General features: G+C 39.0%; 1 protein-coding gene across 5 annotated transcripts; it reads right to left on the minus strand.

The window, feature by feature from the left end:
- Window positions 1–1,807: 1,807 nt before the first annotated feature.
- On the minus strand, window positions 1,808–17,029 carry LOC117290031 (nuclear receptor subfamily 1 group D member 1-like). 5 transcript variants are annotated; one of them, XM_033771262.1, is made up of 7 exons: window positions 16,562–17,029; window positions 8,118–8,259; window positions 6,695–6,839; window positions 4,426–4,607; window positions 3,195–3,428; window positions 2,481–2,754; window positions 1,808–2,165 (listed from the first exon to the last, which is right to left on the minus strand). In XM_033771262.1, exons 1-7 carry the CDS (start codon window positions 16,564–16,566, stop codon window positions 1,918–1,920), a joined length of 1,230 nt encoding a protein of 409 aa, XP_033627153.1. In that variant the 5' UTR covers window positions 16,567–17,029; the 3' UTR covers window positions 1,808–1,917. The 5 variants fall into 5 exon arrangements, with proteins under 5 accessions (XP_033627153.1, XP_033627155.1, XP_033627156.1 ...); XM_033771264.1 differs by lacking the exon at window positions 16,562–17,029 and adding an exon at window positions 15,459–15,498; XM_033771265.1 differs by lacking the exon at window positions 16,562–17,029 and adding an exon at window positions 10,094–10,130.
- Between the last annotated feature and the right edge of the window lie 7,074 nt (window positions 17,030–24,103).

Here is a 24,103-nt window from a genome sequence, read left to right on the forward strand (position 1 = left end):
CGACCAGTCGCTCTAAAGTACCTTTTTACAAGTGTTTCCTTTTACACTAATGGTCATAACTCTCGATGGCCATATTTCTCTATGGTCAGAGTTTATAGTATTTATATAGTTTATATGGTTTATGGTTCCTAGGCTTAATACCTGGGCTTAGTAACTATAGGCTAATGTAATCTACGTGTATTAGCAGACAACTTGCTAATAATGAACTAATTTCCAAAGCAAATTTAAGCGGCCTGTCACAAGTAGTGTGTACTTTATGTAATTTTTTGGCTGGTGACGTGTTGTTTGCTGCTAATTATTTCAGTGCTAAGCAAACATATGTGCTTAACAGCTTTAAAGAAATTGAGCCTAAAATACTAACATCCTTTGTATGGTGAGAAGCCAACAGCAATGCACCAATGGTCTTTCCTTTGTACTAATCCATGGGTTTTAAGTTATAGTAACTTAGGTTATTCTACCAGTTACTGGGTTATTGAACTACATGGATAGCTAGTTATACTTCCTAACAGAAAAGTGTTGATTCAGATCTAATTTAGGATAAACTTTTTTTATAGTCTGAAATATATTTTGAATTTAGATTCCTCATCATCAGAAACAAGGGATGATGAAAAGAGACAGAAAAATCGGTGGAAGTTTCTAAACTCATTCTAACCAATCTGTCTATCAAGTCAGAACATTTTTACTACAATCACACACAATAATTACTTAACAAAGAGTGAACTCTTGCTTGGGCCCAATTTCATAAAGCTGTTACACAGAAAATACTGCTTTAGCAAATTTGCTAAAGCAAAAAATGAGTCGGCACCAGCTGTTGCACCAATGTCAAACTATGTGCTTAGCAAGTTTTGTATGCTTACAGGCTTTATGAAATTGGGTCAAAGTCATTCCAATCATTCTACTAACAGTGAGGTGAACGTGCAAAAGTGTAGCGTGCAAAGTGAAACTTTTTGGGGGGTGCTGCTGCTAAGATCAGTCTTGTGATCAACAAACATTATTTTAAAAACCAACAAAGAAAATTCTTCAATTGTTGGTATCATTACAGCTCAATATGCCCTACCAGTATAAACTCTTTCCATGGTAGTTAAGAAATAAATAAAGTCTTTTAGTGGAAAATATTATGTACATTTATATCAAGAAGTACATGTTTTCATGTCTAACTTTCATCATAAGATAACATCCTTGTTAAGTACTTTCTTCGCAACAAATCGTTAAAAAATCTTTACAAAAAATATTACACCAACTTTTTTTACCAGTTAGTCAGAATGGAGAAGTCTTGACAGACTTTGAGTTTGATTTGGGCAATTGTTTTCGTTTTGACTTAGAAACCTAATAATTATTCCAAAATAATGGACAACTTTTTTATTTTAGTACTGTGAACTTTTCATAGTCCACCCATGAGCTTTAGACTAATTTTGATCTAACCAAGCTGGGTCCTGAGCCCCAATTTCATGGATCTGCTAAGCAGAAGAAGTACAGTACATATGGCATTATGCTTTGACTGGTAACCTTATTCTGGTAAGCATAACCTGTTTGTGCTTAGCTATGTTGTGTGTTGTAGCAGCTCTATAAGAAGATCCAAATAATTACTTCAGGTTATGAAAATAAAGCTGATGGAATGCGATAACAGGGAAGTTTTAATCCCAAAGGAGAATTGAGTTGGGAATAAAGAACAAAAAGTGTTATACATTTTCAGGAGTAAAGATGAAAGTCTCCGGCCTGTATGCTTTGTTTTTGAAAGGGCAAGGGCACCAAGGCATTTTTTCCTTAGTAAAGGCCATCCTATGAGGAAATTGTAAATTTCTACAGGAGCATTTTAAGAGGCACCAAGGCAATGACCAGGGCGCAGGGAGGCAATTTCCTTCGTTGCCTCCGTGAAGTATCAAACCTGATGTCTGGAAGTACTTTTGGGGACTTGATTTAGTACTCGTAATCAAGTATCTCCTCCAGGAGAGCGGGGATCTCCACGTGGGGCCAGGCGCGACGGAAATCGTTTGCGCATTTGTTGAACATCATTGAGACGACGCGGATGGAGGTGACCTGCATGAGGAGCCGAGCGAAGAGCTGCTTGTTCTTCCAATCTCGACGAGTGACCTCACGCTTCAAGACTTCGACGAGTTCACCCTGTAACTGCTCTACTCTCTGCACCTCCTTCAGCCCGTAACGATCTGCAGAAAACATGAATTGGCTCAAATTATATACAATGTTTTGTTTGGTTGTGCTTGGAATGTGTTTCAACAATTTAGTTGTTGGGGAACCCGCTGCTAAAACATAGAAATCAAACTAATTAGGCCTAATTAGTTCCATATGAAAACGTTTTGTAACCTATTTTTACCTGATTTGTTTAGTTGTACTCTGCTTTTTTTGCAGATGGTTGAAATGTTATGTGTTAGCCATGAGAATTTTTAGCCTTCAATACGGTTTCTAACAAGTTCTTGAAAATTTCTTGAAAAATAAGGCCGAACCCAATATGGTTTCCTTACCGGCACAAAGGATGATGATAGATGTGAAGATTGCCAGCTCTTCCTTTATCAAATCCAGCGAGTTGAAGTTGCGGACAAAATCGTACAGAGTCTCCCAGAACTTCTCCTGCAATCCCATCCCTTGAAGGTCTGATAGTCTGAAGGAGAACTTGTCACTGTGATCCTCCGGTCCTCCAAAGTCAATGATTTCATTGTCAACTACCTTCAGGAAGGGGGCGGTCCGAATGAGCCAGATCTCAAAGAAACCAGCTTTGAGAAGGGTCATTTGGTCCTCCTGATAAATGAGAGATAAAACAGGACAGAGCATGAGATAAAGATTTTTGCTAGGGTTGGTTGGTTGTTGGCAGGTCTGCTTGCCTCCATGTCCCTGGGCATTGCCTTGGTGCCCTTGAAATGTTCCAGAACAAGTTTACAATTTCCTCATAGGGTGCCCGTTACCAAGGAGAAAAATGCCTTGGTGCCCTTGCCTTTTCAAAAATGAAGCATAGAGGCCTGAACTGTTCGATTGCAACCGAAATTTTCATAGGGGAAAAAAAGGTTGGATCGTAACTCAATATTCTGGTTCAACCTCCAGTTACCGCTTCTTCCGTTCTGCATTTCATCCTCGTAAGACGATTGTTGGAATTTACTCTTAGGTTATTCAAGCTCAGAATTTTCAACACCTTTTGCCTTTAACATGGTGCGACCATCTTCCTTTTGCCCTTTATAACTCACCTGAGGAAGAGCACAAAAGCCTGGAAGATTCTTGCTAAACTTCACCACGTTGACAACCGACGGGGTGATCACGTCTGTCAGGAAGGATCGGACGGCACAGATCTGGGTGTAGATGGCAGCTGGATCCATAAAGGGCACTGGAGACATTAGGGCAAACTCCTGGGCCGCTATAAAGGACATGTCCAATTGGTCGGTCTCCATCTGGCTCTCACAGGAGCTCTGCTTCAGCTTAAGCTATAGGAGGAACATCCACAGAAACAATTTAGTAATTTTGTAAAAATTGATTCTTCTTCAATTTCAATTATCAATTAATTTATTGGTCATTAAAAAGATAATAATGGAAAATTTACCTATCTAAACATTGATAAGAGCTCCAAAACAGAACACTCAAAAATAAAGATATAATGATAAAACTAGATTCTGAGAGAAGTTAAGATTCTGAGAGAAGTTAACCAAGACTTCCCTTTTGCAGGACTAAAAATAACCCACTGCACCCACAGCAATTGCTGTTGTGCCCTGTGCTTTTGCTGTGGTGCCCTTTGCAAAGTTTTAATACAAAACTTATATATTTCATCATAGTGTGCCCTTTACCAAAGGGAAATTTTATTTTTAAGCATTGCACCTGACTGACACACCCGGCTTGGGTTTCGACTCCAGCTAAAGCTGCTGATGTTCGAACCACTGCGTGCGAAATACACACAGCTCCAAAAATGTATAGGACTGAAGGCTGGTTCATACTGCCTACGTTTCCACTAAGATGCCCAAGCCGTAGGCGGAGCCCAGGCCAAGATTTTAGAAAGGCCCATGACTTCTCTGCCTTAATGACACTGGACTCTATTGGTAATTGTCAAAGACCAGTCTTCACACTTGGTGTATCTCAACATATGCATAAAATAACAAAACCTGTGGAAATTTGAGCTCAATTGGTCGTCGAAGTTACGAGATAATAATGAAAGAAAAAAACACCCATGTCACCGGAGCTGTGTGCTTGACGCCTTGATGCTTGACTCGAGACCTCAAATTCTAAATCTGAGGTCTTAAAATCAAATACGTGGAAAATTACTTCTTTCTCGAAAACTATGTCACTTCAGAGGGAGCCGTTTCTCAGAATGTTTTATACTATCAACAGTTCCCCATTACTCGTTACCAGGTAAGGTTTTATGCTAAAAACGATTTTGAGTAATTACCAATAGTGTCCACTGCCTTTAAGAGTTTTTAACCTTCCACTTACATGAGCCTGTGTATTGTTGGTGAAGCATGTTCCTTCATAAGCCTGAACCAGTTTCTGTATGAGTGTGTACATCTCCCTGTCTCGCTGCTCTCTCTCCTGTATCTTCTCCTTGGTAGAGAGACTCTGGATTTCTGCAAGATTTCTAGCTTTCTGCTTCTTCGAATATCTTCCCACTCTGACAGCTGTGATGGATTAAAACAAATTCAGAATAATTATTAATTGTAAAAAATTCACTAAAAATAATAATAAAATTATGAAAAAGGCCAATGAATTCCATTCCTTAAAGTTTTTAAACATTCTTCTCCTTAGAAGAGAGACTTAAGATTTCTGCAAGACTTCTGGCTTTCTGCTTCTTGGGATATCTTCCCACTCTAACAGCTGTGAGTGACAACAATAATCATAGTATAACAAATTTTGAGGAAGAAAGATCGGCTAGAGTGGGAATCGAACCAGTGTCCTCTGGATTAATACTAATAATAATACATGGAAATACATTTGTAAAGCACCTAATGCAAAGCCTCTTAGTGCATAAAGAGAACAATAAAATATGAAGGCAATTACAATTCCAAGTAACACAGATACGAGCAGCTTCAAACGAATGAGTTTCTAACTGAAACTTAAAACAGTGTAAAGAACTAGCCTGGCAAATATGCAAAGGAAGACTATTCCAAAGATATGGAGCAGCGTTATGATCTTTAAAAATGATCTTTGACCATAAAAAATGGGAAAAGATTGCGCTTTATCAACTGAGCTATCCAACTCTAGTTGGCGGTCTCCCTATCTGTAATAAATAGTGCAGCCTTTAGTCCTCTAAAATCAAACAAATTGATGACATCAAATTTTACCAATGCGATGATTACATAAGAATTTACTTTTTGTCCTGTGGTCATAATTGTAATTATCATTGTAATTATGTTCACATACAAAGCAAACAAATTTGAAGTCATCTAATTTTTTTTGGATTGGTGGGGCGACCATAATCAACTTGAATAAATTTACACAGCCTAGTATGGTTTGAATGACAACCTCATGAACTCTACAAACTCTACTCCCTTTTAAAACAATCAGCTGATCTTACTGAGTATTTTAAGCCTATTTAGGCTTGTGCAAATGTTACTGTGTAACTGGCAAATGAGGGTTGGATTTAGATGTGGTTATATTTAGGGGGGGGGGGAGATTGTGTGACCCAGTTTAATAACTCTTGTTGATAAATTCTATAGGTTTTTGTGTAAATTGGTATGAGTCATATTCTGTGTAACTACTGTATGCAGTACTACATCATACTGACATGAGTTCACACTTTATTTCTTTAATCTTTTGAAGGGAATATTTCAATGGAAATACAGTAAACAACGTGTCTTTTTGTTGGGCTATGTGGAAGGTTAAGGGGTGGGGTATACAGTTTGGGAAAAATCAAATTCAAAACACGCTAGAGTTTTATGTTGTTGCACTTTGATGCAATTGTTGCCATTTGTGAGGTCTAATGGAAAGAATTTGTATGGAAAGATATTGTAAAAAAAATGGTGTGAGATACACTAAAAGAAGGGGCGTGAGTGAGCTATTCCAAAAAAAGGGGGGAAAAGATATTGTTTTTACGAAAATACATTGTGAAAAAAGGGTGTGAGGGTCACTGAAAGAAGGGGGGTGAGTGAGCTATTCCAAAAAGTGGGGCAACCCTTAAACTGAAGTGAATAGAAAGAAGAAGCCAGTCTTACCGAAGGTACTCAAGATCTAACTCAGGTACCTGAGTCTATAACAAAACAGGTGCTTGAGCCTGAAACAGTGATACTCAAGTTCTAAACTAAAGGTACTAGAGTCTTTCACAGTGGTACCCGAGTCTGAAACCAAATCACTTGAATCATAAACAAAAGTACCTCACTAGAACTTAAACAAGTTACTAGAGCCAAAAACTATAGGTACCCGAGTCTGCAAAAAAACTAAGCTTGGGTCTTATACTAAGTTTAGGTACTTCTTATATAAAGATTAGAACTTGACTCTTAAATATTGTACTTGATTCATAAACAAAGTATTAAAACTTTTGTTCTTGTTGCCCCCTGGTCATTGTCTTGGTGCCCTTGAAAGACTCCAGTAGAAAATTACAATTTCCTCAAAGGGTGCCCTTTACCACTAAGGAGAAAATGCCTTTGTGCCCTTGCCCTTTCAAAAACGAAGCATGTAGGCCTGCACTTGAGTCTAAGTACTTGAGTCGTAAACAAAATCTTAAACCTGTTTTTTCTTTCTTGTTCATTAATTAGGAAAGTTTACTTACAGTGCACAGACATTCCAACTGCGAGGCATTTCCTGTAGCGGCAGTGTGCACAGCGACCTCTACTTGTCTTGTCTATGTTACAATCACCGTCTTTTTGGCATTGAACGATTAATGTCTTATTGCCAATGCAGCGTCTGAAGAAACCCTGAAAAAACCCAAAAAGAAAACAAATAATTAATGTGGTGGAAATTCAACCCAGGTGTCTTCCTTGATAGTGCATGCCACCAGTTGAAAAAGTTAAAGGCCTTGTCCACCGGAGTTCCACCTCACCAGTTTAGTATCTTGAATTGGTCGATTGGGGTTCACTGTCAAAATGTTTGACCAAGAAATAGGACAATTTCAAGGTGACACTCAGTGAGAGTTCAGTTTTAACATCCTTTAAAATGACCATTAGCAGGTCAATTCACTTGACACTAGAAATTTTGGGGGGCTTTTGACAGTATCAAAGCATTGTGAATTTTTCCCTGATCAAATTATTATTATTTTATTTTTTTAGGGGGGACCTTAGTGCTCCACTTCCCCACCCCCTTCCCCACCAACAAACTGCTGCAATTTCCAAAATGATCAAGGAAAATCAACAATGAGAATAGTTTCCAGGTTTGGGCGATGAAAAAATAACAACACCATTCATGTTCTGAAATTGCTCACTGCTAGTCCTTGATGAGGCTTTTGATGAAGTACAAAATATACCGTGTTTACTTGCCCAAGGGCCCTTGCCAAGATATTCATCATTCGACACATGAATTATCCACATGTAGTATAAGGGCCCGTTAAGGGCCCCAGAAGCTTTATACAACCCAAACCATTTTCATGTAGACTTACGATTGTAGATGAATTAAAGAACATTTCATTTGTGTGATTGACTTCTGCTTCTGACCCAATTCTGTGAGGACTTTAACTGAGTATCAACTAGGTAATCAAACATGGGATGAGATAAAAACAAATGGTTCTCATTGGGATGTGAACCCAAGACCCCTGACACTCCGGGCAAATGCTCTTCCAACTGAGCTATGGGACACAGCTTTAGACTCCCTCAGGTTTTTCCCATAAGAACCTGTTTTCCTTGGTAGAGCATCTGCCCGGAGTGTCAGAAGCCTTGGGTTCAAATCCCAGTGAGGACAATTTGATTTTTCTCTCATCCCATATATTTCATTATTTCACTTCTAGTGGGATTAGGCACTATACAAACTATTATGTTTATCGACTTGGAAGTAAATAAGGGCCCGCCAAAAGGCCCTTGAAGTTTCGCTACAACCCAGGTCATTGTTTTACTTTTGTTGGAGAGAAGATGGATTCTTTTCTGAAGACTTTAGGTTCAGAGTGGGATTTGATCGAGTCGGTTTTTACGATTTCTCGGTTCTGTTACCAGATGAAAGATAAAATTAAAAGATAACAAGGACTCAAGGAGGGTATAAATACTCACTTTGCAACCTTCACATGACGTTACACCATAGTGAATTCCTGATGCTTCATCCGTGCAGATTCTGCAAAGTGGGAGGACTGGTTTGGGGGGAGTTTTCTTGCAAGATGAGGGTGCCATTGCGTCTGAAGTGTCCAGCACAAGTCTGCAAAGCAAAATAATAATAAGGATTCATAAATATAAGTGTCATTATACGGAGCAATGACCCAATTGAAACTTTGCATCTGTGGGCATAAAAACAAAATGTTAATTTAAAATTGACCCAAACCTGGTCACACTATCAGGGCCCATTTTCACTCAGCTACTAGAATGTATAAAAGCACAAGTACTTTAGCACTCAACAAAATGCGTAATAGGGTAGGTTACCAGCCAAACCGCCATGTCATAGACCTGTACAACTTGTGACTGGTATCCCGTGATCATTTTTGAATTGTTGGACTATGGGATGCGGAGTGCAATCCACGGCCTGTTAAGGTATTGGTACCAAAAAATTTCATCTAAAATTTAACCGTTTTAATCTGATTATTTCATCTGACTGTTGGCAATCAGCAAAAGTTAGAGCTTGTTCTGAACAAGAATAAGCTGTTTCAAAATGCTTCCGAACCAAAATGACCGATAACATGGTGTAAATGCAACACCAAAAACCAAAAAAAAGTTGCCTGACGTTTCAACCAAAGCAGAGTCTTTCTCAAAGGCCAATCAATCTTACCGTCTCAAAACTAAATACATAGTTTATATAGTTGAATTAGCTTAATTAATAGTTAGAAACAGAAAAGACAATACCGCTGCATGAACATTTCTCCTGAACTTACCATCAAAAACATCACAACATCACCACCAAAATCAGAATGTCATTTTGCATCCCTATTTTCCCAGGCGGCGAAATGCAAATGAGAAGTCACTCACGCATATATTTTGTTTTGTGTTTCCCCCAAACGAGGAAATAATAATAATTTCCCAACAAAATAAGAAGAAACAGAAAAACAATCAATACGCCTCTTGCACCGTTGTTCCCTTGAACAAAATACAATAGGAGTTTCTATTTCATAGCGAGTTAGAAGGAAGAATGAAGAAATTATATGCCCGTGTACCTGTTGGTTTCTGATAAGAGAAATTTAACTCCCTGACTCACCGTGAATAACGTTTAAAGTTACTATTTTTTTGGCAGGGAGTGGACGTTCAGAATGTGGTCACGTATTTTTTACTAGAACAAGCTTGCCTCTTTTGTTTGAAAGGTATTTGTAGGCCGTCATAAATAATAGGGATGAAAACATCCGTGTTTAATTTTCAGTCTGGAACTCGCTGATTATGAATTTCATACTTATTTTTTTCGGTGAAGTATTTCCCCTCTGAAATGAAGTCATTTTTAAGAAAACTGTATCGCCAAAAATACTGAATAAACAGAAAAGCTGATTACGACCATGTGTTAAGGGATTAATAAAAACACTGAAAAAAAATTATATTCAAATTTTAAGGGATAAAAATTACATATTTTCCTTTCACCACATTACCTCGAAGTGAAACGATTCTCAAAATATTGTATACCATCCAAAGCTACTGTACTTATAACAAAATTATTTTTATTGCCATTATTTTTAAATGTGATTACCAAATATATATTCCCTTTACAGTCCCCATCGATGATGTCACTTGACGACTTCACGATGTTCGTAATTTGTTTTAATCTAAAGTTGAAAACAAATAATAATGTATGTCAGCAGCAGATACAAAGGCAAGTGGAGTTTGTGGGGAAAAAACATACCGTTCGTACGCCTAAAAACGTCGACCACATATACCCCCAAAAGTCACCAACAATAAAAACAGCGCGGCTTTCAAATCAATGGATGGACATATTTTTCTTATCAAAATGACTTTAACAACTTCGCAAGGTTTCTTGATTCATATCGCATTGCTATATATATAACTTTTTGTTCAGTGTATTCTCCCTTTTTGTTCAACTTCTCTTCTTCAATTCTTACCTTGCAAGTTTCCCGGTGGACTTTGATTCATTAGCTCCTGAACACGATGCTACTGCCATCAATTTGACACAGATTTCGTGATCGGTGTGAAAAATAAATAAGAAAACTCTCCAGAAGAGTTGAACAATATTTAGAGCCCAGTCAAGAACACAGTTGATGAAAAGAAATACCAAACCAATCGTCTAATATTTTACATTGACATGATCGGACAGTCGCAAATGTTGTTCAATAAAGCTCCATGCCATGGCGGGCGTTTCTGGACCACATGGTTCCAGCCAGTCCGAGAGAATGGGTCTGAACATGGAGCTATGATATTTCACTTCAGGAGTCAAAACATTTTAGGAGGGGAAAATTTCGCCACGTGCGAAAGCCTGTTTTAATGTCAAGTCATCATCACACCAAACCGTGTTACCCAAATTGGTACCTGGTGTCTTGTATTACGACCATTCAAATGTTTATGATAACTTATTAATCATAGGGCGGAGGTCACAGGTACAAACGCATTCTATTTTTCCAAGGAAGCGGTAACAAAAGACAACACAAGTGAAGTGAACGCCCAGGTTTCACTGCATGTATGTATCACTCATTAAAGTGACAGCTTATGCACCTCTGTTTTGACGACACCAACCCCACCCCCCCCTACATCAGTTAAACCACGATGATCAACTTGTTGCCTGTTTACTAATGACGTACAAACCCTTTTGTACAAAAGACCAACGCGCAGTGACGGAAAGCTCTTCAACATGCAAATTGTGTACACTTCATTCAGAAAAGTTACTCTACCGTTAATTGTTTAGCCATGAGTATTATAAGCAAGGTACAAAAGGAGCTGTACATGTACGCGTACATTGGATTAGATCAACTTTTTTTACCTCCATGCTTTAACCATGGAGCAAGCTTTAACCTTGCTTTAGGATGGTACAGTGTAGCTTGGTATACATGTACACGTATTCTTAGAATAATACAAAATAACCGGTGTTTTTTTTAAAAGTCTTGTTGATAAAACAAGTAGGGTAAAGACGAACTAATTACATTAACAAACTATAAGTTTTCGTAGATTCGTCCTAATATACAACCACTGGTTGTTGAACAATGATAAAAACATGCAAGAAGTTGGCCTTGGTTTTAACTGTTCCTTGATGGTTGTTAGCTGCGAAAACTTGGGCGTTAGGGCTAACATTGGCACCAAGGCTGGTATCGTTATGATATACTAATAATAGTAAGCAGAATATCGAAGTCTTTATAGCGCACGTATCTACCAAACAAGGCGCTGAGTTTATACAAACTTTCAGAAAGATAGGTTATTGCAGTGATGAATTCTGAGACCCAATTATTTAGCACCTTATAAAGGTTTTACAAGGTGCTACGGTGCATACAGCAGCCACAGCCAGGAACACCGGGGCGAACCCCCGTCTCTTTTCGAAGAGTGCACTGGGTTCTTTTACATGCGTTACACAACACATTATGTAAGCCTACAGGTAGATTATGATTATACCCAGGATAATATTGTAATCAATAATAAAGGATACTAAAATAACACGAATATTCGATTTGACAGAAATTAGTGTTATTCAAAACACCTCATGTTGTCCATTTCGATTCAATTTTGGTATCTATGCGACAACACCCATTGTGTCAAACTTACCCTCAGTTTTGGCAGTGTTTAAACCATGGAGGAATCTCAGCAGATATTGCCTTCAAGATTGTCGATTAACTTATTTAAACAGCAGCCTTTATACCAAATCACATCAGAGACACAACATCCTTTCAACACATTTAAGACACTTCTGAGAAACCTACTTGTTTCAGGGGACCTACCATCAATGACCTATTTATTTCTTCTGTGCCGCGGCGCCTTTGAACAAACCTTTGATTTAGGCGCTTTTTAAACTATTTATTTATTTATTTATGATTGATTTATTGATTGATTTTTTGGTGCACAATACACTGTACACGATCTGTTGTTGGTAAGCCATTTGGCAAAATCTTTGGCACTGTAAGGGTAGGGCCACACCCCTGTGAATCACCATTAGACCAAGTAAACAAATTTCACATGACATATGATCGTCCAGGGTGGGGTCTGAAAGAGAAGAATGAGGGCCTTTGTTTTGTAATAATTGAGTTCAAGGAGAAAAGAGTCAGGAGGAAAAATTATCTGGTGTTGTTGAAGTAACAATTCTGAATATGACAAAGTTAAATCATTCGTCGAAAGAATGGTGCCAATACGAAGCGAAATACTTGAACCTTTTTTTTTTTGAAGGGCAACAACAAAAAGTACAGAAAAAAGAATGTGGGCTAAAAAAGGATGAGGGCAGGATGAAGCTTAATGTATTTTGCACATCCATGTTTTTAAGACAATTCTACCTTCCCCCCCCCACTCCCTGCAGGCTCCGTTACGATGGTGTGAATGGCATGGTGTCCATAGCTGACACGGTGAGCAATCATGTACAATTTAAGCTGTTATTATGTCTGTTCGGCTTGGACCCCAAGTGCACCACCTATTTTTACCCCAAGCCCAAAATGAGGGGGCGAAGAGACGGCTAGTCAAATTTTGACAAAGGGTCCAAACTGAGCCCACCGCTATCCCACGCCCACATCCGGGTTATACTCAGACCAAAATAAACAAACCGCACAAAACCAAAACAAAACAATACTACGGAAAAAATGTGACATTCTTTTAAACAAAAATAAATGTGCAATTTTTAAGTGTCACGTGGCCTTATTTTAGGTCAAAATACGACATGTTACACATTTGCGTCTCTTTCGGAGCCATAACCGACCAACAGAGATTTGAGCGGTTATATTTTTATTTATTTATAGTAAAAACGTCACCTTGAATTTAATTTTTCATACAAAATCCTTTTTTTATAGAACTTTCCCTTTCTGACAATTTTTTTTTAGAAAGATTTGTTTTTAATGCTTTGATTCAAGCGGCCTACTCTTGCATCTTGAATCAGGAATTTTTTTTGTCAAACCAAACAATTAGATCAGTGGTGGATTTCACAAAGAGTTAGGACTAGTCTTATCTCGACCTAACTTAGGACTAGCTGTACGTTTATGATATCTCTTAGGACTAGTCCTAAGTTAGGACTAGTCCTAACTCTTTGTGAAATCGACCCTTAATTCAAATCCATGTACATGTAGACTTTCCAATAATCTCATCAGAACACAGAACGGTTTGTTTGTTTTTCAGAGAACTTCCTGATAGTTACTTTCTCATTAAATTTGTTGACTTGATTTATTCAGATAGTTTTTGTTTGTTTTAAGCGTGGATTTAAAGGAACACGTTGCCTTGGATCGGTCGAGTAGGTCTTTGAAAAGCGTTAGTAAGCGTTTGTTATAAAATGCATATGTTTAGAAAGATATTTTAAAAGTAGAATATAATGACCCACACAAGTATCACTCGAAATTGCGTGGTTTTCCTTTTACCTCGTCGACTAACACGGTCGGCCATTTATGGGAGTCAATTGACTCTCATACCATCATACTAGGCCGACCGTGTTAGTCGCAAATTAAAAGGAAAACCATACAATTTCGAGGCAAATTTGTGTGGATTATTGTATTCTACCTTTAAATTATCTTGCTAACCATGCATTTTATAACAAACGGTTACAAACGCTTTTCGAAGACCAACTCGACCGATCCAAGGCAACGTGTTCCTTTAAATCCATCATCATCTAGATAGTTATTATTAGGGCCTACATTCAACAATAGAGATAAGGTTTCCATTATCAGGGAGATTTTCCTGTAAATTCATCAGAACAAGTTTGTTTTTCAGGGAACTTCCTGCAGAAGCAGGGAGAGTTGGCAGTTCATTTTTAAAATTGGTGTTTTTGTTGCCTTGAGAACTGAAAACAAATTGACCGCTGCGTATAGATCCATGTCAGTTAATTAGATCGGTTTGCATTTATATAAACCGAAGGTTATAAAATCAGAATCAGCCGAGGATGCATCCGGCGTGTGAGGGCGGAATAAACTTTGTTTTAAATAATGCATCAAAATGATAAAACAGGACGATTGACAATAACGGTTTAAAATTTGTTTGGTAATGTTGAATTTTACAGATCGCGGACTCAGTTTCTAGTCATGGTTTTCAGCTTATTTTATCCTCTGAAGTGACGTAGTTTTCGAGAAAGAAGTAATTTTCCAAGAATTTGATTTCGAGATCTCAGAATTAGATTTTCAGGCCTCGGAATCAAGCGTGAAAGTCAAGCTTGAAAAAGGGTCAACATGCAGATATCAAGTGTGTGTGTTAAAGGCAGTGGACACTATTGGTAATCGTCAAAGACTAGCCTTCACAGATGGTGTATCTCAACATGCATAAAATAATTGTGAAAATTTGAGCTTGATTGGTCGTCGGAGTTGCGAGATAACTATGAAAGAAAAAATCACCCTTCTCACACGAAGTTGTGTACTTTCAGATGCTTGATTTCGAGACCTCAAATTCTAAACTTGAGGTCTCGAAATCAAATTCGTGGAAAATTACTTCTTTCTTGAAAACTACGTCACTTCAGAGGGAGCCGTTTCTCACAATGTTTTGTACCACCAACCTCTCCCCATTACTCGTTAGAAAGTAAGGTTTTATGCTAATAGTTATTTTGAGTAATTACCAATAGTGTCCACTGCCTTTAAGGACGATATTTTTTCCGGAGGCTCTTGAGAACTGTGCCACGACCGGCCAGGTCTGATACCTCATGGAGGCAACAAAGGCGATTGCCTCCAAGCCCCCTGGTCATTGCCTTGGTGCCCCTGAAATGCTCCAATAGAAAATTGCCTCATATATAGTGTGCCCTTTACAAAGGAGAAAACGCTTGATGCCCGTGCCCTTTCAAAAAAAGGAAGCATTACATGCATGCGGACCACAACACGGGAAAACTGTCAACATCTCGTCTTCTGTACACACAGGTTTCAGATTTGTGGTTTACAGTGCTATTTGCGTTACATGATACCTCAGGCATTAGTTTAATCTCCCGTAAGATAATTAAAAATTAATAATCACAAATAAATGAACGCATATAACACAAAATAAAGATTAATTTATCAATCATTCAATAAATGAACAAACAAACAAGCGCGCAAACAAAAATTATGACTGAAGCTTTTCTTTCGATAAAGAGCCAATTGTTATATGGAAGCTGAATAAATGAAGTTGTAAGTCTCAAATAAAGAGAAGGAAAACAAGAAACAAATAAGTGAATACATAAATAAATACCTATTTGTCAGCGACAACTTTCTTGTGTTTTCTTATGGCCGACAAATATTTACCGAAGAAATATAAAACGCACTGCAGCTAACGAGGATCAATTCATAAAAATGGGGATTTGAGAAACAAAATCTTTAATAAATGCAGTTTTTTTTAACTTACGATCTTCTTCTCGTGTTATTAACGGTGTCTCTGCAGAATGGTACATGCCCATCAAGTTGTGCCCTACATCCCAGGTCCATATAAGCACACAACGTGTAGTGTGACAAATTCTCAAATTCTCACAAAGTTACTGTAAAATATCAAGCTCCTATCAATAAAATGTGGTATCTGTGACTAAGAGCAGGACGCCAAAACTGTGTCACGTCTTCCTCTGCAAAGTATACACCCGTGAATACTGACCGACTCTAAATGACTTCTGATGATAGTGACATAGGCCATAGTAAAACTAAGACTTCTCTGTTTCATGTTATTAATTTCTCCAGTCAAATTCATCCATGAACAAAAACCGTAAACAACCTTCAGAAAAAAAGCCTTTTCGTAACCAACCTTTTTGCGTAATCTTCTGCTTATAAAACATCTTATGCAAAGGAATAGTTATATATAGACTGCGTAAAGCAGCAGGCCGCGCTGATATATACACACCTCAAGTCGATACTCTGCTCATTAAGACAATGGTGAGTGATGAGAGAGGTTTAAAAAAATTTAAAGCAACGAGTTGTGGGTTTGTGCTGCAAAATGCCCCCCCCCCCTTCTACCATCCCTGCTGTTACCTCCATGGTTTTGGCCCCACACGTACGTCTTGTTGCATTGAATATTTTTTAACCGACAACTTGAGGATGGATGTCCCTTTTTGGATATTTTTCCGTATGGCGCCACCACTTTTTCACTCATTTTTACAAAAAGGGATATCTCATTGAGGTAAATTAGATACTACATTATTTCATATCGAATGAAAAAGTGGTGGCGCCATACGGAAACTTGTCCGTACTTTTCAGGAGCCGATGATACAAGCACATGCCTTATAATTAACGGATGCAACGAAGGCGATTGCCTCCACCGCCCATGCCTTGGTACCCGTCCTTGAAATGCACAAGTAGAAATTTACAATTTCATCATAGGTGCCCTTTACCAACGATTGTCTTGGTTCCCTTACCCTTTCACAAACTAACCGTACCCGGCATGCATAAAGTATGAAATATTAGGTTGGTTAAGTAACTTGAAGAACATCACCATAATTAAAGGAATTCTGTCAATTAGCTTACCGCATATTTTAGGATCCAGCCAAAACGTTATATAATGAGTGTTATTCACGAATACTGCCTACGTCAACGCAGAGAGTCCTATAGCTAGCTAGAGGTAGTCGTAGATTTAGTGGGGATTGGAGAACAGCCTTCCGTCCCGCAGAAGGCTTCCGTCGTCAGTGAGAAACCGACAACTCGTCTGTTCGTCCTCTTCCTTCCTTAAAGTCCGCCACTTTATGTGTAGTTTGAAGGTTTTCTTGTAGAAGGAGCATTTGCTGCTTCCACGCTGTGGTGTACTTTGAGGGACTTTGTGCCTTGACGATCGAGCTTGTAAAGTTCGCAATTGATTTTTCTCTATGTGTGTGAATGCATGACGTGCTTTGCTCAAGGTGTCGTATACGTACGTTGACGTAATTGGTGGGTAAATAGCGGTGCTTGGTACCAATTGTTCGGGGATTGGGGGAAGAAGTCGACGTATAGTGGTCCGGGTATGGGTGACTCACTTTTTTGGTGCTGCTTTGGGCGTGGCAAGCACCGCTCCAGTGCCTGTACCTGGTACCGTTGCCATTGTGGACCCTTGTCAGTCAGACTCGTATTCCTTTATACCCCGGTATATATATAACTCTGTTCTAGGAACATTGACGTGATGGCGGCAAACATACAACATTGGTAGGCCCATATTTAACCATGAACTAAAAAACAACAGACATTTTATTTTCGTAAAATTATTCAAATAAACTCCTATAGAAACATACTTCCTCATCTTTCAAAGTATTGATGCAGAGTGGATATGAGGACGTTTGAAACGGAAGTTGGCCTACTTCTACACACAAAATGGGGCTACAATCCAAATTAAGGTATTTGAATGGACCTTGGAATACTATTTTTTCAGAAACTACTATGTACAGGTGTGAATGTGATGTGTATAGAAAAAACTCTGGACTGAGTGTGATATTCCCAAAACCATGCCATATTTGGTATGTCAAAAACCAACCGTCGATTTCACCAAACTATTCTTTTAGGACTTAGGGACGGGTTAAGTTCCGTATCCATAGACGTTAGGACGCAATAAACCCATCCGAAGTTAGGACGGGTTACTCGTCACTCGAGATTATGGTTAATCATATCGTTTCGTGAAATCGGCTGCAAGATCCGCACTGTCAATACAAGTTTGTAGGCAATGCCCGAAGTGGCAGAGGATGCTCCAATAGTATTCCAGACTCAATGTTCCCCTTGATACCGAAGAAGCCATACTGAATCCGGGCAAAATGTAGTCTTTTCTAAAAGGAACAATCATGCTTGCAAAACTTCGAAAACGTGTTCACTGCATGACCCAACAGGCTTGAAATTACTGTTCTTTTTATTTGGCCTACTTTTTACCTTTCGTATATTTGTTTTAGCCCAAAAATTGTAGACAATGTAAAAAGTGTTTTAAAATAAATCGAGTATCATGAAAGTTGTGATATCAAAAAGGTATAATAACCATTTGAGAACATTATTGCATGGCCGGGTATCAATTAGTTTGCAACACGTGTGTATCTGTACTTCCTATGTGCTTGTGATAACTTGTCTTGCTTTGTATGGTGTTATCGCAAACCAAATAAACATTATAAACTTTATAATCACAATATGTATAGCCTATAATAGGCAACTAACCCGTTAAGGAATTATTTCGGGTTCATCTTTCGGGCATCGTGAAAAAGGATTTCAGAATTTTTCCGTGCTCCGTAATTAGTCCCCCGGACTTGAAGGTCGACTTGTCCCCCCAGGGCTAGTAGTGCACCTTTATTTCCCCTATTATGTCCCCAGCTTTATTATTAGAATAACACATTCCAGGCTTATTCAAAATGGCCCCCAACAGCTCACTTTGCCTTTGTGTTCGGAACTCTCGCCCCTTCCGCTGCTCGCTAAAAGGCACAATGACCAGAGTAAATTCCTACTGGAGAGATCAAAGGGAGAAATCACGCGGTGGAAAATTGGCAGGGTTTTTCTGCCACTATTAAAGTAGAAGCTTTTGGTATTAGTGCCGGCAATTCAGTGATTTGTGCAGAATTATTTGTATTCCTATATGCATGGAATGTGGGTATTTTTGTTGACTATAATAGTCACTAGTGTTCACAGTAGTTTAGCTCTTACTCTAAGGATCTGGGAATAGTTCAGGCGTAAAGGTTTAGCCTACAGTGCTAAATTTCACTGATGATTATAGCCTAATAAACCATGAAATATTGATCAGGTTTTCATAGCAAAAAAAACAGGGGTTTTCTGCCAAAGTGGTCACAAACAGTGCAGTGCTGTTATAAATGAATTTTATATGCATTCGTTTACACTGCTGGTGAATCGAGAGTTAATATCTGGGCTATTCCATGTCAGTATCTACAAGGCTTTTAATGGAAAGAGATGTCTGATTTTCGAAGAGTGCGACGTTGTTTAGATCCTGAGGTAATTTTCTGCAGAACTTGGCCCAATTTCATAGAGCTGCTTCGGCACAAAATTTTGCTTAATCAAACAAATCCTTGCTTAGTAAAATCAGATTACCGGCCAAGGCTCCACTCAATTGTTATGCTATAGTAGTAAACAACAGCTAAATACCAGTCACAAGCAATGTCTCTGACGTGAAATTTTGGCCAGTATTAAAAACATGTAAAATAAGCGAGCTATTTACCTACTTAAGCGATCTTTTTGCTTAAGCAGGTCTATATAAAATTGGCCCCTGTTGAAAGGTTCGGTGAAAACATCCGGAGTGAATTTATCTCTTATGACGACACCTTCAAGGAAGAATGCTGTCTTCCTTGTTACACCCTTCTTGAAAGAAAGTATAGAACGCTGTCTCAAGACACACATTTTCCCCTGAAAGTAGGATGTTGTCTTCCAAAGATATCTACATTTTCCGTCATTTTCAGATTGTTATCATTCTATGTTCTCCGGAGGTCGACATCCTATACGTTCGGGTCGTCATCCCGAGACACTGTCGACATTTCATAACGTCTACATCCTAAGATAACGTTGGGAAGACGCCATCTTACGTTTACGTCGGATAACACTTGTATAGAACTCCATTCGAAATAAATGCATTCAGTATTTTGCCTTTTTCACATAGATCCTTGTGAAACGTTGCCAAGCTAGATAAGAGCCGAAGCGAATAAGCTATGGTTTCACCATGGAGGAATAAATTTCTCCATGGTTTCACTAACCATGGAATGCACTAACAGTCCAAATCCCGGCCTCGGGGTATAGATACCCATGAAAAGTGCAAGTCTCGCTTGTATCAAACTTTTGAGGGACCACTTAGGTCCCACGTGCAATATTACCTAAAGGGCACCGGACACCTTTGGTAATTGTCAAAGACCAGAGGTGGATTTCACAAAGAGTTAAGCTAGTCTTACAGGGCGAGTTACCCGTCCAAACTTAGGGACGAGCCTTAAATGCAACGGGGGACACCTTTCAAAGAACGGCCTTCTCACTTGGTGTGTCTCAACATATGCATCAAATAAGAAAGCTGTGATAATATTAGCTCAGTTGGTCGTCAATTTGCAGAGAATATTGGAAGAAAAAACACCCTTGTGACAAGTTGTGTGCTTTCAGATGCTTGATTTCGAGACCTAAAAATCAAATTTTAATGAACAATTACTTCTTTTTTTTTTAAACTACGTCACTTCAGATGGAGCGTTTCTCACAATGTTTTATTATGGAGGTATAAATGGAGGTGATTTTATACATCAACAGCTCTCCATTGCTCGTTACCAAAAAAGTTTGAGCAATTATTTCGATTACTTACCAGGAGCGGTAAGATCTTCAACCTTCAATGGTGAAATTCTTAATCTACAGTATAGCTATATAAATAGGCTAGGGGAAGTCAATTCTTGTCAATATTTAGGTTAGTCTGTTACTACATGCAAGAGTTTCACCTTTGATTCGAGTCATCAAACTTCATGTTCAACTCTTGACACCCGATCATGTTGCAACAGAAACAACAACAGTATTTCCTTTCCAGTGAAACAACATGGGCTTTTCCCGTACCCACCCTTTCCACTTGATTGTTACATTATGATGTTTACGGGTAGTATTTCATATCCTTCTAGATTGATCGATGAATATTAATGTATATTTTAAGATAACAATTTCCAGGCAGGCATTTTCCTGCTTGCATTTTTTTTTTAGAGTATTCATTTCAGTGCACTCTAGTAGGCTGATGAAAAATTAGTGTAGCTACCCGGATTTTTTTATTATTTATTTTTTACTAGCCTCAGGAACTTTCTGTGGGATGACAAGGTCTTGCACGTTCGTCTAAAACCTGGGCAGGCTCCTGGCCGTGTTATGAAGGATCACACCTTCGTCTCATCCTTTATCGCACGTCCACGATACTGCAAGGTCTTAAAAGAAAGTTCAAGACAAAGTCACCGCTCTCTAATCCCTATTCATTCATAAAATATGTGAGACTCTTCAATTCATGTTCCGTCCATTAAAAACGTACACTCAATATTGGGTGCGTTCGTTTAGCTTCCCTGCGGGTCTACCCCGCGGTGCTCACTCGGGTGAGCCCCTGACAAGGGCTAAATGAACGACCACTCACCGCTCTCGTAGTGACTTCGTTTTACCTGGGGCCAGCCCCAAAGTGACCCACTCCACAAGCAGGGCACTGGGGGCTGACCTGGGTGAGCCCCTGGAATGACGTCAAAAGCTATTCGAACGCACCGGCGGGGCAGACTGGGCTTACCGTGGGCCAACTATGGCATTGGCATCTCTTTGTGTATTTATCTCTTCAAGATTGTTTTTGATTGTTTGTTTGTTTCTGATGGGTTTTTAATTCCCGATTTTATTTAATCATGTTATCGAGAGTTAGGGTCCCGTTTGTCACGTGTAAATGATACACAGGGCCTATCTTGGTACTCGACTGTTGGACTCAGTACTCGGCAACTTAATACTCGACCACAGTGGTGCTTAGTGGCAGGGTACCAAGAAAACATAGCTTTTTGAAATTTTACAGTCAGAAATTGGGCCGACATGCTGCAGTTATAAGTAGGATTTGCAACTTTGCATGGTTGAAATACTATAATAAGATTGCGGTCAACACAACTTAATGATAATCTCTAAATAAGTTGGGGTGGTTCTGAAAAGAACCGTTTAGTTTCAACTCGACGTTTCGAGTAGTAGGCTATGCTCTGATAGTTGACACTACACGTAAAAATGAAGAGTGTTCCGGGGGTCAAACCGCGTGCTCGTTGAAAATGTGAACCTTGGTTCACTTGCTGTTTAGTAGCACAATGTAAACCGTTCATGTAAGCTTTTTCATTGAGATTCATTCGTCTATAAATAGCATACTGTTTACTTTATATTCAACGTACATTGAATAGATAACGGATTAACGTTTTGTCCCTATAAGGATCGTGTGTGTGTGTCCAAAGCGTCATTGAATGGATGATGTAGTTGTTGCTAAATATAACCTTTGGAATCCTGTTGTTGGTCTGACGTGCGTTGCCCGAGGCTGCAAACTTAAAACTTGATCAAATAGACAAATATTAGTTATACAAATAGCAACGTGTACTGAGTAGGGTAGATGGCCTTTTTCGATCCAAAACCGGTGTCAGATGCAATTGTGTCCGCCATGCAGAACTGTCTTCTCCGGACACTTTTGCATATGCAATCGTGTCCGACCGTCCGGCGGCGGACGTACAAGTACATAGCTGTATATGTATGTGCGCGCGTATGCACTGAACCTACGTAGCCTATATGCAGCATGAGTATTCACGTATTTTATGACTACAGCGAATACCCAACGGCCGAACCTTATGTCATTCATGACACGCACTTAGCTTGTACAAAAAATGGCGAACGTGTTTCGTCGACCAAGGGCGTTTAATTTACTGCATGGGCGGTTTTGCACGGGGGCGGACACAACTGCATATGCAAATGTGTCCGGGCGGACACAATTGCATTATGCAGCAGCGTCCGGGCGGACACGATTGCATATGCAAAACCGTCATGCGGACATTATTGCATATGCAATACTATCCTCCGGATAGTGTTGCATAGAGGACATAATTGCATGCGACACCGGACCTTCTTCAGAGGCATAAACAAGTACAAATAAATACATATATATCCATTTATAAAAAAAACAATATTATAAAAAGAGGGGAAAGGGGTTTAGGGAAGGATCCAGGAAAAAGCGTGAAAATTATAGCCAATCAAAGTTTCTATTTCAGAAACAATATTGGTGGTTATGAATAGCAATAGGAGTAAAGTGATTATGACAAAGGATGTTCAATGCCGATAAGGAGCTCCTTTAGAATGTGAATGATTGTCTGATAAAATAAAATGTTACATCTGATGAGGGTGAATCTTTGACAGAGAGAAGGTATAACAAGACAGGTATACCACTCGTCATTAAATAGTAACTTAGTTTTTAAGAAAGAGGTAATTTCTCACTAAAATATTGACAAACTTCTAGCTAGACTGTCTTGTTTTCCTATCTGAAAGCACACAAATTCGTCCAACAAGAGTGTCAACTTCGATGACCAATTGAACCCAAATTTTCACAGGCTTGTTATGTTATGCTTGTGATGGGATACACTAAGTGAAAACACTGGTCTTTGACAACTACCAAACATGTCATTTCAATGCTGCCACTTTGGCATGTTATGGTCTCACTAACAATTTGAAAAACAAATTTAATATTTCAATTGAAATTGATCTGTTTTTCTTTAATTCAGAACTTGGAATGATTCAAATGTTTCGGAAATGGTGTGTCTCTCGATGCAGGGATAGGGGTTGGGGCTGGGGCTGGGCCCGGATTTTGACAATTTATTTAACATTTAAGGCTACACAACTTCAACGATCTGCGTTTGTTATCACACTTAAACATAGGTTAGAAGTATAGGCTGCAGCAGCTTAGCATTTTGAGGAAAAAAAAGATAGGGGTTCAGTATGGGGGTTCTACCCTCCAAATTATGCATTTGAGAAACGTTACTGCTGCTATAACCAGCTAGTTTTATGCAATTGGCACTCAGATAGCACCAATGCCTTTATCAGTGGTCACGCTTACTTCGTTATTCTAATTCTCTCCATTAAGCACCCCCTCTTCCACAGACCACACAAACTGGGAACTTATACGTCAACAGTGACCTCACGAGCTTTATCTCAAGCTGTGATAGGCCCGTTTATGCTCATTAGTTGTGGCTTACGTGTCCTTATAAACATGGAAACCTAAAATAACTTACTGTTTTCCTTGGACGGTCAAAAATCTCGAGAACAATATGGCACTAGACAGAATTCGGAAACCTTTTAATTTCCATTCGATAAGGGCCTCAGGGCAGTATAAGTTTGGTAATCACTTTGTAAAAAAATGGCGATAAAAACTGTTGGGCTTTCGATAGTACGAAGCATTTTTAGAAACATTTCACTTTGCAGTAATGTATTTATGTAAAACTACATCAAGGGCTTGGGCAGCATTAGCCTATAGTCAAGGCGCACGCGGCACACCGGACAGCACGCACAGCCCCCAAAGTGTAACGCATGAAAAAAGACTATCACCGCAAGCGGCGAAGCGCCTTTACCAACTCGTTT

The sequence above is a fragment of the Asterias rubens genome, chromosome 5, assembly GCF_902459465.1.
Source record: "Asterias rubens chromosome 5, eAstRub1.3, whole genome shotgun sequence".
Lineage (NCBI taxonomy): Eukaryota > Metazoa > Echinodermata > Asteroidea > Forcipulatida > Asteriidae > Asterias > Asterias rubens.